Here is a 13,993-nt window from a genome sequence, read left to right on the forward strand (position 1 = left end):
CAGTCCCTATTGACTTTATAGGGCCTGCTGGGTGGGCAAGGACTACCCAAAGGGCATTTCAATGGAAGCCCAGGTGTGCAAACGCAGTACAAGGCGGACACTATCCGATGGGGGACAGTATTCGACACAACACCAGGAAGGCATCAGGACGTCCTCCCCTGATCGCGCTTTTGGCATGTCCCCGCAGGCATCTGTGATTGTTGTGCCCTTGAGACACAGCTGATTACAGATTGTGGTAAAGAGCCAATCACAGCGGCTCTTTACCACGTGATCAACTGTGTCCAATCACAGTGTAAACAGGATCTGCGGTTATTGGAGAGCCAATAACCAGAAAATACACAGGGGACATCTACACTGATAATTAGGGCACTGATCATCAGTGCAGCCCCAAAAGTACCCACCAGTGCTGCCAATCAGTGTCTGTCAGTGCTCATCAGTGAAGGATGAAAAATTACCTATTTACAAAACGTTATAACAGAAACCAAGAAAAAAAATAAAATAAAATTTTGGACTTTTTTTTCCCTGTTTAGCAAAAAATAAAAAACCCAGCGGTGATTAAATACCACCAACAGATAGTTCTCTCTCTCTCAAAAAAAAAATGCAATAAATTTTGTCTGGGTACCGCGCAATTGTTATTCAACGTATGACAGCACTGATTTACCCCCCAGGAAGGGGGTAAAAGTGCCTAGTAGGCAAGTGGTTAAATATGCTACTCCCCATGTGCCAAGTTTTTGCACTTTTTTTTTTTTTAAAACAGAGTTTCGACTAATGTTTTACCACATTTTGCAAAAAAAAACTTTCTATTGTATTTGTTGCTGCTTATGTAACGGTATTTTATGGTGATTGTTATGGTATACTGTTTTCAATAAAGCCTTGTTAAAAAGGTCAGTGAGACAGTCCAATGATGTTATGGTCCTTTCCTTGTCTCCTCTGGTGGAGGTGGTCCATCCTTGTGGACAGAGTACTGTGTGACCAGGCTGCATTATGATATGCCCCTAGCAGGCGGTCTGGGCTCACAGGAATGGATGACACTGACCATCATTCAACCCACAAGATTGGCAACATGTATTCTGCTACATGTCCTCAAAAAAAAAAAAAATTCAATAAATGTATATTAATTAGGTTTGTGTAAAAGTTATCCTACTATAATATATACATCAGTACAAAATACCCTCCAAATGTCCCCATTTTGGAAAATAGACAGTTATTTAGTAAGAGGCATGGTAAGTTTTTTTGAAGTTGTAATTTTTTGGAAAATGAAGAAATTAATAAAAAAAAATTCACAATTATTTTTTTTTTATATGCCGTCACCAGTGCAGTACAGCATCAACATACGACCTGGCGTGATGGTGATCAGATATGCAGAGAAAGGCGCTTCTAAATGCAGTATGACAGGAATTTTATTAAAAGGCAATGGTTAAAACACTTGCATGATTACACAGTAAACAGGCTCAGCAATGTATGAAGTCCTCCTGAGATCGTCTTTTCTGTCACTGTGTCGGCCAGCAGCTGCAGGAACCAAGGGTTTGGAGGAGCAAGATGGCTGCGGTACTTCTTGAAACCACAGTGGAATACAGGTGGCGGAAGTAATGTCAGCAAGGGGAGGTGACTTGTTTCAGAGCATGCTCAAAGGCTCCTTCTTCAAAACCTAAACCCCAAAGTGATGAGCCTGGTATTAAAGGGAGAATTGGTGGGGGAACGGATCACATGACTGGCCAATGAGCTTTGCAAGCTGGGCAGCCCTTCTAGCTGAAGTGTTCCTATTTAACATTCTCTGTGACGGTGATCAGGGCCACTGACTGGTGACAGTATGGTAAAAAGTAAACATTTTTTTAAACATATTTTCATTCTTTTAATTTTTAGTAGTTCAGTGCCAGAATAGTGACACTGCTACTCGGGGGAGGGATGAGGGATTTTTTTTTTTACACTTTGATTGCTGTTACAGTGATGATCACGGTAACAGCTACGGTTTGAACTGTCGTGAATAGGTTACATTCATAACAGCTTACTATTGTGTGCTGTGATTGGCCAACAGCTATCACATGGTACAGGGTGCTGTCATTGTCCCAGGTAGCATGTGATGGCTGTGGGCTAGTCAACGCATTACTATAGGAATCAGCTGTTAATGAATTCATTTAGAACAGCTTTAAAATTGTGATTGTCTCAGCTCATATTGATGACCTACAGCCACAATCTCCTGTGTCTGGTGATCAAAGTGGTCCCGGGGACAGCGCGCCCCTCAGCTGGATGACGTACATGAGCCAGCCTGCCTGTATCCCAGTAAATGTACTGGAGCCCGGGTGGCAAGCAGTTAAAGTGGTTATAAAGTAGGTCTGAAGTGATTAATCGAGATTATCAATAATGAAAATCGTTGTCAACGATTTTCATTATTGATTAGTTGGTCCGCACCTTCCTCCCTGCCGGTCCGTTAGAATCCTGTGTAGCCTCCTGTGTCCTACACATGCGCCATGTCCGTGAGCACGCAGCTACGCCTGCTCGCATTCTCCACCCAGCTGATGTCCCGCCAGCAACACGCCTACGCTGCTTTTGGCTCCTCCTCCCCCCTCTACGCAACAGCCTTCCGATAGACCCGCCTCAGAGTGCAGGCGTGGCAAGCCCTTGCCGGGCCACTTTCCAGCGCTGCCGTGACTGAAGCGTGTGCTCTGCACATGCGTGCATCCACCCCCCGGCTTCAGGGTGCCCTTTGCGCCATTCGGAGGAGTCGGCCGAGTCACATGTGGTGGGTCTGGACTGAGACTCCGCCCCAACGAGGAGGAGCCACTGTCACCATGAAGGGGTGAGAGAACCCGAGACACCGGAGGGGGAGCACTGAGAGGAGGTGGGGCAGTGACACCATGTGAGGGGAGGAATGTGTCGTCTATACTGGGGGGGGAGGGGGGGACACACGTGTGTGTGTGTGTGTGTATGTATATTCCCCCCCTTTTTTTTTACCTTTACACATATAGTTTATACATAAACATTATTTATAATTATTTTTTTATATATTGTTCTCAATGTATACTTTCTATGGAATAAAGAGGAGGGGGGGGAGTATTTTATATGTCTATTATTATTTTTATATATACACATACATATGAATAAAGCAGGGAATCTGACATTCACCATACTTTCTTTGCGGGTAATTCTCCCTTGCCCCATGTGTGTCGCATGGAGGAATAGTACCCCATCATTGGTGTTTATTAAATAAATGGAAAAATGGCATATTGCTTTTTTTTTATGATTTTATCCGATTAATCGAAAAAATAATCGGCCGATTAATCGATTATGAAAATAATCGTTAGTTGCAGCCCTATTATAAAGGCAGGTGTTTTTTTTTACCTTAATGAATTCTCTGCATTAAAGTAGAACTATAGGCAAAACTTTTTCATTTTGGACAGAGCAAGCGAGGCTTAGAACCCAGATTCTCTCCCCCCCCCATTGTGGAGATTTCCCTTCACTTCCTGTCCCATAGCCAAAACAGGAAGTGAGGAAATCCCTGTAAATTACAGGAATCCTTTGGGGGTCCCCCGGCTCACCAGAACTAGTGTCCACATTCGAAAATTTCACCTTATTTTTGTGGCGACAACCTAAAATTTGGGCTTTTCTTTTACTTTTAAATGGTAAACAAGACAAACAGAGAGCAATAATCGCCTTAACGGGGACACAGACATAAATAAAAATTAACAAGCATTTTAATTCCGATGCACACAATCCAAAATGACACAAAAAAAGTTCTGCCTTAGTTTAAGGTAAAAAAAAAAAAAAAATAAAAAGTTTTTTTTGCTCTACTTTTAGTTCTTTTATTCTGTGTGACAGTTTGTGTCTGTGCCATTCCTTAGTTTAAATAAAATTTGATTTAGAGAAAGCATTTTCAGCTTCTTCCCCCTTACTTACCTGAGCCCAATCTTGATCTGGTGCTGTGCCCGAGAGCAGTAGCTCTCTCCTCACTTAACATGAAGGCAGCAGCAGAAGCCGTCAAAGACAGCCCCGGTCCAGACAAACGATTGGTAGCAGGTGTGACGAGCTTCCAATCATGTAACTTGATTAGCGATCCTTCAGAATTTTCTTAAAGGGACTTCAGAGTGGGTAGGAAGAGTTTAAGTCTCTACCTTTTTATTCAGAAGTAAAACAAGAAAATACATTAGTTAGAAACCAGGAAGGAAAAAAGCACGCAAAATTTGAACTTTAATGAAATAAAAAAATGAATCTGTAATGGTACAGAATGTAATATTTTAATGTACATTTTTTTGCTTCTAATTTTTTTCTTCCCATTCAGAAGTAAACAAAAAAAAAAAAAAAAAAACAAAAAAAAAAAAAAAAAAAAGGTACAGCTGTTACTTGAAATTGTCCTAAAAAAAAAAAAAAAACAAACAATAAAAATGTTTTTCTTAAAAAAAAAAAACGGCCATACATTATGGAAATTATGACCACGCACACTGTTTAGCGCCCACAGTTCACGTTGTCTGGAAAATCCACAGATTTACAATATATTTAGTTATCAGGATCTGCGTATTCACTGAGAATTGCTGACACAGTAAACAAGTCTTTTCCTCTAATCCTTTTCAGGAGATCTACAGACAAGCTACCTGCCCCTGCATCTATGGGGCCACGTTCATCAGAATGGCGATTCCTCCAGTCTGCACTTTCTTTAGGCATGCGATCTCGGTCCAGTCTAGTGCGCTTGCCATAAGGCAGGTCGCGATCCCTTTCTGCCCGTTCAAGATCATCCAATGACCTTGAATTCCGCCCACCATGTTTGGATCTGGTCTCCTGTGATCTGGATTCTCGTCTTGAGTTACGATCAAAACTGATATCTCGAAACTTCTCACTTTCTGCTCTTTGTTTACTAGGGGACAGAGAGACCCTCGTATAAGGGGCCGGCTCAGCTGTAAGGTCATTGTACTGACCCATATTATTTCCAAAATTTCCTTCCATTGGTTCACCAAAGCCAAAACCTTCTCCGCTTTGAGGTATGTTGGCAAACCCTGGCTGCTGCGCCATAAATGGCTGCTGTTCCATATATGGCTGCTGATAAGCACTCTGGTCCATTGGCATCATTGAACCATCAGCCATAGGAAAATATTCTTGGTTTTGAATGTTCTGGTTTTCAGGAAACATTGGATTTGCGTTCATCTGTCTGTTTTGAAGCAACGCTGCCAATTGCATTAGTGAATTCTGATTAGCTGGTGCATTTTGTACCATGGAGGCCATCTCCATCATTACGTTTTGACTGAACTGACCCGTATTCACAGCATGCTGATTCATAAATACATTTTCTGTACTTGCCCAATCCTGCACCACAGGGGCACCTTGAAGTGGAAACTGGTTTGTCTGTGCATTCTGTAAACTTGCTCTCTTATCGGACAACAAGGATTTTAACATCATTAATTTTGAATGCATCTGTTCATCGTCTGGCACTTGTGTGGAATTCTGTGGAACGGCAGAAAGCAATGACTTCAATTTCTTAAAGAACTTGCTTTCCTCAGGAGGTTGCTCCGCCGGTGGTCCTGAACTAAACTTTGCAGCTTGAGGGTTTTCCATACCTTGTGGCCTTTGTGGAAAAGCAGGGTTGGGAGGCCAGTACTGATTGTCATTTGTGGGTTGAGGAGGACCACCTGGCACAGGCATATTCGGTTTCAAATTGAGGTTTTCTGGGGGTCCTTTATTAAATTGTGGTGGTCCTTTATTAAAATGTGGCGGTCCTTTATTAAACTGCGGCGGTTCTTTATTAAATTGCGGCGGTCCTTTATTCATTGGGTTTTGCTGGCCTGGATTCTGTGGTACATTCCGCAGTTTAGAAGCCTGCTGCGTTATTGACATGGCTACATCCTTTGCCCTGGCCACTTTTGCTGGGAAAAGAGCCTCTTGTTTTAACTTGTCTGAGTGATACTTCAGTTCCGCTATCAACTTCTCTGTGAGCCTTGTGACTGTAGAAGCTTCGTTGTCATTGTCAATCTCAAACGATTCCAGGTAGTGCAGAGCCTTTTTCATCCTCTTTTGTTTATCTCCTTCATATTCCCACCTTGATTTTCGCTTGGATTGTTCTGTCTCTTTTGACTTCATTGGTACCTGGAATGCAGATCAGAAGTATTAGATTGTTGTGAAATCAACAACCAATAATACAGATAAGCTGCATGCAAACTAATTAAAAGACAATGTGTACATAAGTCATCTGCATAACCAATCAATGAAAGTCTGTGCTCACATGGGGGAGCCTTTCTACAGAAGACAGCCCAGGATTTGTTATTCCCTTTACCAGGATATATCCTGATACCTTGGGGGGGGGGGGGGGGGGGGGGGGGATTTACTAAGACTGAAGAGTGCAAAATCTGGTGTTTTTTTGCCAAAGCTTAAAGGAGATGTAAACCCTCAAGGTTTTTTTTTACTGTGAAAAACCTTCTGTAGTGCAGCACCTCCCTTTTACTTTTCTGAACTCGATCATTCCAGCAACGGGGAGAAGCACCCCAGCTCCAGCCGCTGTCTTGGTCCTCATTGGATAGATTGACAGCAGCAAGAGCCATTGGATCTCGCTGCTGTCAATCAAATCCAGTGACACAGAATCTGGGGAGGAGTCCTGATGTCTGTGTCAATGGACGCAGCAGACTCGGGAGTGCGTCCACACGGGTGCCCCCATGGAATGTGGCTCTCTGTGGTGACACTCGATGCGGGGAAGAGCCAGGGGGGGCACTGGGGGACCGCATAAGGAGGAGGAAGGAGGAGGATCAGGGCCACTCTGTGCAAAACCCTTGCACAGTGGAGGCAAATATAACATATAAAAAAACAAAAAAAAACAAACACAAACCAACCTTTGCAATACCTTTAAAGTGGTTGTAAACCCTTACAAACCACTTTGACCTACAGGTAAGCCTAGATTAAGGCTTACCGGTAGGTCCAAGAAATATCTCCTAAACCTATATGGTTTAGGAGATATTTGCCCAAAAACAGGCACCGCTGTCTACGGCGCATGCGCCGTAGACAGCGGCGCGCAGGCGCACTGAGCGCGGCATTCTCAACGACGGAGCTGCCGTGCGTGTCGGCTCCTGTGCAGATGCGCAGGAGTGACATCATCGCGGCTTCGCTGAATGACAGCGGCGGAGCTGCGAGACCCCACCAAGAAGATGGATGCGGCGGACTACAGGGGACAGCGGCGACTTCGCTGGCTCCTGTGTCAGGTAAGTGACACATAATGGACTACTATGCGATGCATAGTAGTCCATTATGCTTTGCCTTTGCAGTGAATGAAAGAGGAATTAAACTCATCAGGGTTTACTTCCTCTTTAAAGTGATACTAAAGTCAATTTTTTCCCTTTAACCTCTTCAGCCCCTTGAGATTTTACCCCCTTAATGACCAGGCCATTTTTTGCGATACGGCACTGCATTATTTTAACTGACAATTGCGTGGTTGTGTGTAGAGGTCGACCGATATGGGTTTTTCTCTGGCCGATGCCGATATTTAGAAATCATGGCGGCCGATATATGATGTCGATTTTTTTGGGCCGATATGTTAGGCCGATTTTTTTTTTTTTTAATTTATCCCCCTTCATCTCATAAAACCTAACAGACACCTTTCCCACTGGGGCGTTTTTTATTAGGCGCTTTTGGGCTAAAAATAGTGCCTGTAAAATGGCTCCCCTGCAGTCTGTGTGAAAGACAGAGTGCTTTTACACTGAGGCGATGCAAGCCGCACGTTTGGAGTGGTGTATACCGCTTCTCCACCACTCCTGCCCATTGATATTAATGGGCACCACTGCCCAAGCGCATGCAATGCGATTTGGCAGCGGTGCTTCACGGGCGCATTTAACCTCTTCTTCGGCCGCTAGCTAGGATTATATGCACCCCACTAGCAGCCGAATAGCACCGCTAAAATGATGGTAAAGCACTGCTAAAACTAGCAACATTTTACCATCAACGTCTGCCTGCTCCAGTGTGCAAGCAGCCTATAAAATAAAAACAAGTACTCAAAACTTTTGGACGAAAAAAAAAAAAAATGGACTAACTTTACTGTTTTAGTTTTTTTTTTTTTTTTTAATCATTAAGTGTATTTTCCCCCCCAAAAAATGCATTTGAAAGACCTCTGTGCAAATGCTGTGTGACATAAAATGTTGCAACAACCGCTATTTTATTCCCTAGGATCTCTGCTAAAAAATATATATCCTTTTTGGGGGGTCTAAGTGATTTTCTGGCAGAAAATACAGGACTTTTACTTGTAAGCAACAAGTGTCAGAAAAGATTTAGCCTTTAAATGGTTAAACTGAGAACTTCTACACACTGAGATGATTTCATTCATTCAAGTGTAAACATTATGGTGTCCTTTTATGAAGCAGTGAAATCTATTCACTGCTTCATTCTCTGGCATTCACATAGGAGATCTTTCTCCTCTGTGTGCCACTTTATGAAGCGGAGTAGATCGCTTCACCCTTGGAGGAGTGAAGCGATCTACAAACGCTTCTAACACTGGAGAACGGCACCTAATACTGTAATCTCGTGAGACTTTACGAGATTACAGTACTAGAAATTCACAGATACACACAGATGTCAATTTATTAAGCAGTGATAAATTATCACAGCTCAATACACTGACACGCGGTGTGATTAATTTTAGTGAAATAAAGCGTCCCCCTACATAATATATACATGTATACACATACAGACATTATATATACACATGTATATACACACACATTATATATATATATATATATATATATATATATATATATATATATATATATATATATATATATATATATATATATAATGTATATATATGTATACACATACATATGACAGGGGGACATGGTTACAGTGTTGGGGGGTCTGAACGAAGCATAAGGAAGTTAATTATCTTCCTCTTTCCTCCTCAGATTCCCCCACATTCTCTCTTCACTCCCCGGTTCTCCACCTCTGAGTTGGTGAATCGGGTAGTGTGAATTCTGACACAGATCACCAGTGAAGCGCTGAGATCTCAGCTTCATAAAGTGACCATTACTGTGTCATTCAATGAGGATTCTCAGTGTGCGGAGATAATCGGCGGGAGAACAAGTTCAAACACTTCTCCCCTGATTATCTCTGGTTTATATACTGTTTATGGGCTGTGATCAGCGGCGATCCTCTGGATCTCCACTGATCACTCCTTCATAAACGGACACCTGTATCTTTCTGTTCTTTTCTTGGCAGCCTGCCCAGAGGAGGAAAGACAGCTTCTATGACGACTCAGGCAACTTACACTGACTTCTATTACAGAAGTCATTTCCAAGTCCCGCTGTTCTAAACTCGGCCGATGCCGATTAATTAAAAAACTGCAAATATCGGCCGGCATATCGGTCGACCTCTAGTTGTGTGCCACTGTACCCCAAAAAAATGTATGTCCTTTTAATTCCCACAAATAGAGCATTCTTTTGGTGGTATTTGATCACCTATGCGGTTTTTATTTTTTGCACTAAGAAAGACTGTCAATTTTGAAATTATATATATATATATATATATATATATATTTTATGCTATAAAAATTTTTTTAGGCCAATATGTATTTGTCTACAAGTTTTTGGTTAAAAAAAAATCCCAGTAAGCGTATATAGATTGGTTTGTGCACTGCCGAGCCACTGCTGTGTGTTCATTCAGACATGGAGCCACGGTTCAGCCATGCCCCATCTCTCATTGGCTCACTGATTGACAGCAGCAGGAGCCAATAGTGTCTCAGCCAATGAGAAGGGGAGAGTACACACTGCATCACCAGTCTCGGTAAAGAGCCTCTGACTTTACCATGTGATCAGCTGTGTTCAATCACAGTGTAAACAGGAAGAGCCATGCATCGGCCTTTCCTCCACTCGCACTGACAGATACGAGTAGAGGAGAGCCGATTGACTGCACACTTGACAGGGGGGGTCAGTGCAGCCTCATCAGTGAAGGAGAAAGCATACTTATTTACACAATTTTATAACAAACAAAAAATAAAAACCTCAGGAAGTGATCAAATACCACTAAAAGAAAGCTATATTTGAGGGAACAAAACAATATAACTGTGCAATTGTCATTCAAAATGCGACAGCGCTAAAAGCTGAAAACTGGCCTGGGCAGAGGGAAGTGCCCAGTATTGAAGTGGCTAACTGAACAGGCTGAAGTTAGACTACAAAAAAAAAAAAAACCCTTCTGCCTTTACAACTCCTTTAATAAATTCTATGCATCAAGATGAAAAACCTCCTGTGATGCAGCTGCCCACCATTTACTTACCCGACCCTAATCTTTCCAGCTATGGGGATGAGCACACCAGCTCCAGTAGGTGTCTCGGGTCCTGATTGGATAGCTTGATAGCAGCGCAGCCATTGGCCTCCGCTGCCGTCAATCAAATCCAATAATGCAGGAGCTGGGGGGGGGGGGGGTGAGTCCTGCTGTCTGTGCCAATAGACCCAGCAGCAGGACACGGGACCCCAGAAGAGAAGAATCGGGGACACTGTGCAAAACCAACTGCACAGAGAATTTAAATATGACTTTTTTTTAAACACGAACCGTTACACATCCTTTAGAGCAGGGCTCGACAAACCCCTGGCGCCAGGTCGCATTTGGGACTAGAATTAGCGACATGGGGCAGCACAGCTGGGGGTAATCCTGTCTCTGTGCACACCCCCCTCCCCCCCAGCGTGATTGCGTTGGCCCGCGCTGCCACCGGCAATTGAGGGCCCGGCTTTAAGGCCTTCTGCGGTCCTATGCTTCCTTCTGGAATCTGGCGCCCTCTTGTGGTGGCTATTGGTATGACAACCAGCAATGCTAATGGAGATTCCCCTGCTTGTTTTCACTGCCTGCCAGCCTATCTCCTTCCCTTTACTTAGAACCCCTAAACATTATATATATTTTTTATAACACCCTAGAGAATAAAATGGTGGTTGTTGCAATACTGTCTGCCACACCGTATTTGCGCAGCGGTCTTACAAGCACACTTGTTTGGGGGAAAAATAATTTAATTAAAAAAATAACAGTAAAGTTAGTCCATTTTTTTTTATATTGTCAAAGTTAATGTTACACCGAGTAAATTGATACCAAACATGTCATGCTTCAAAATTGCGCCCCGCTTGTGGAATGGCGACAAACATTTACCCTTTAAGATCTCCATAGGCGATGTTTAAAAAATTCTATAGGTTGCATGTTTTGAGTTACAGAGGAGGTATAGGGCTAGAATTATTGCTCTCGCTCTACCGATCACGGCAATACCTCACAGTGTGGTTTGAACACCGCTTTCACATGCGGGCGCTACTCGCGTATGCGTTCGCCTCTGCTTGGCGCGATGGAGCGCATTTAAAATTATTTTTCTTATTTTAACTTTTATTTTTAATTTTTTTCTCTGTGCTTTTAAAAAATTGTGTCAATTTTATTTCTATTACAAGGAATGTAAAAATCCCTTGTAATAGAAAAAAAGCATGACAGGTACTCTTAAATGTGAGATCTGGGGGGGGGGGGGGTCAGAAAGATGTCAGATCTCATATTTACACTAAAATGCAATCTAAAAAAATTTTGTCATTTGAAAAAAATAAAAAGTAATAAAATGTCCCTCTAAGAGCTATGGGCAATGACTTGGGAGACGGGGGGGGGGGGGGCGGCGCCATCTTCCCCTCACTCGTCTCCATGTCAGGCCAGGTCCGGATCGGCGTTACCGACCTGGCGCCTAACTTTTTTTTAGCTGGCTCCTAGATTCCAAGCAAATTTGTCAAGCCCTGCTTTAGAGCCCTTTCACATCGAGCCACTTGGGGGGGGGGCTAGGAGCGTTGGCCAAAAAGTGGCGCCATTTTTTGTGCCGCCTTACCGTTGTCGAAAGGGGTTAAATTCGCCCGCAAAACGCCGGAGTGGCGTTTTGCCAGCGGTATCGCAGCGCTGCCCCGTTGATTTCAATGGGGAGCAGCGCCGAGTTCACCGCTCCAAAGAAGCTACTGGCAGGACTTTTTGTGACGCCCTACCAGGGCACCACTCCAGTGTGAAAGCCCTTGAGCTTTCACACTGGAGAGAAAGGAGCTGCTTTTTTCAGGCGCCATTTTTAGCGCTGTAGCGTCTGAAAAACGCTGGCATTGTGAAATGGGGTCTTAATGTCTGTATGTGGGCGAACGCTCCACTTATGCAAATCCCTGGAATCTACACAAGTAGAGTGTATACCTGCATACAGCCATTCCTTATTACACTACCGTGTCTCCCGGAGATGACATTTTCATTGTTCAATCTCATACGCCTAGTAAAGATCCCGGGACTAGGAAGGGGGTGGGGTTCCTGAACCTTCCCTGATCTCTGCGTGTTGTGCTCACAGTACCGTTCTGACGGTGGAGTCGATCTTGTACATCTTGGTCCCCTCTTCTTGCTCGATCTCCATGGCCATCCTCCTGATGAACTGCGCCCGGTCCTCCTTGTTGTTGGACGGGGCCTTCAGGACGTAGGGGAAGGCCTTCATGAGGTAGAGCTTGCGGTGTCTATGGCAGTTGAGGTGCTCCATCATGGTGACCAGGTCGCTGTCCATCTCGCAGATCTCACAGAAGTATTTGGTTTCGGTGGCGCCCCCCGGCCGGACCTTCAGCTGGTATTCCATGACGTACTCCAGTCCGATGATGGGCTCCCGGTCCGTGCGGTGGATGTAATCCTTCAGGAAGAAGACGGATTTGCGGATGTGCTCGGGGATGGTTCCTGTGCTCGGCGTGGGATCGGGGTCCCTCTGGCTGGCTCTGGGGTTCTGCGTTTTCCCATCCTCCAGCGGTTTATGGTTGGTCTGCTGGAAGTGGATTCGAAGGTTCTGCATAGAGGAACACGTGAAGTCGCAGCCGGGGCAGGTCAGCGGGGCTCTCTTTGCGTTGGGGCTCTGGTTTTGCTTCAGCGGCGAATTTTGAAACTTGCCACCACCTCCACGACCGCCGCCGCGACCACCACCTCCGCGACCACCACCTCCACGACCACCACCGACTCCGCGGCCACGACCACCGCCGCCTCCACGGCCACCGCCTCCACCCCTCTTCGCTCCACCTGCTCGAAAACCACCCCGAGCGCTCATTATTCCGTCAGCCGGCTTCCTGGCTCCTTATGAGGTTCTCCTCACAGGAAGAAAATGGCCTCTCTGACGCCCTTCCACCCCCACCGGCGCTTCACTCCGGATACGGAGCCAATAAACGTGGTGAATACGAAAGAGAGCTGATGGGGGGATCACCCTACAGAAAGCGTAGAGATGTACGCCGGAACAGCAGGCCGCTGAGCGAGCCCAGAGAGGAGCTGCGCAGGTTCCGTAAGAATGGCGGTCTGCTGGAAAGAAAGATGGCGGTCAGTTCGCACGCGCGCAGTGAGCACCGTTACTAGTAACTTCCTGTTTCCGTCAGCTTTGGGGGGCTGGCCGGCTGGGTTGGGGCGGGGCACAGTTTTAGCGGGACTGAGCTGGGTGGAGCAAGAGCGGACTCTGATAACTAATAACTATCCTCCTCCCCGCCCCTCCAGCCCTCTTCCCCGCCCTTGTTTCCTTCGTCTGAACCATTCGTATATTTCTTCATATATACATACAGGTCAGCTATAAGTGCGAGATACCTTTCTGCCACTGCCATTCTTCTTCTTCCCATTTTCTCTAGTCTTTGTACATGCTCCCCTCCCCCCATGTCACCACCATACCTGCACCCCCCTCCCCCATGTCACCACCATACCTGCACCCCCCTCCCCCATGTCACCACCATTGCTGCTCCCCCTCCCCCTGTCACCACCATGTCTGCACCCCCCTCCCCCATGTCACCACCATACCTGCACCCCCTCCCCCACGTCACCACCATACATGCACCCCCCTCCCCCATGTCACCACCATACCTGCACCCCCCCTCCTCCCATGTCACCACCATAGCTGCACCCTCCTCCCCCCATGTCACCACCATACCTGCACCCCCCTCCCCCCCATGTCACCACCATACCTGCACCCCTCCCCCATGTCACCACCATACCTGCACCCCCCTCCCCCCATGTCACCACCATACCTGCACCCCCCCCTCCTCTC

General features: G+C 45.4%; 1 protein-coding gene across 1 annotated transcript; it reads right to left on the reverse strand.

Moving 5' to 3' along the window:
* Positions 1-4,210: 4,210 nt before the first annotated feature.
* Positions 4,211-13,303, reverse strand: LOC143961129 (uncharacterized). The gene is made up of 2 exons (XM_077470309.1): positions 12,290-13,303; positions 4,211-6,069 (listed from the first exon to the last, which is right to left on the reverse strand). Exons 1-2 carry the CDS (start codon positions 13,016-13,018, stop codon positions 4,492-4,494), a joined length of 2,307 nt encoding a protein of 768 aa, XP_077326435.1. The 5' UTR covers positions 13,019-13,303; the 3' UTR covers positions 4,211-4,491.
* Between the last annotated feature and the right edge of the window lie 690 nt (positions 13,304-13,993).

Source organism: Lithobates pipiens, unplaced genomic scaffold (assembly GCF_037356315.1).
Source record: "Lithobates pipiens isolate NorthernLeopardFrog02 unplaced genomic scaffold, aLitPip1_a1.2 Scaffold_8, whole genome shotgun sequence".
Taxonomy (NCBI): Eukaryota; Metazoa; Chordata; class Amphibia; order Anura; family Ranidae; genus Lithobates; species Lithobates pipiens.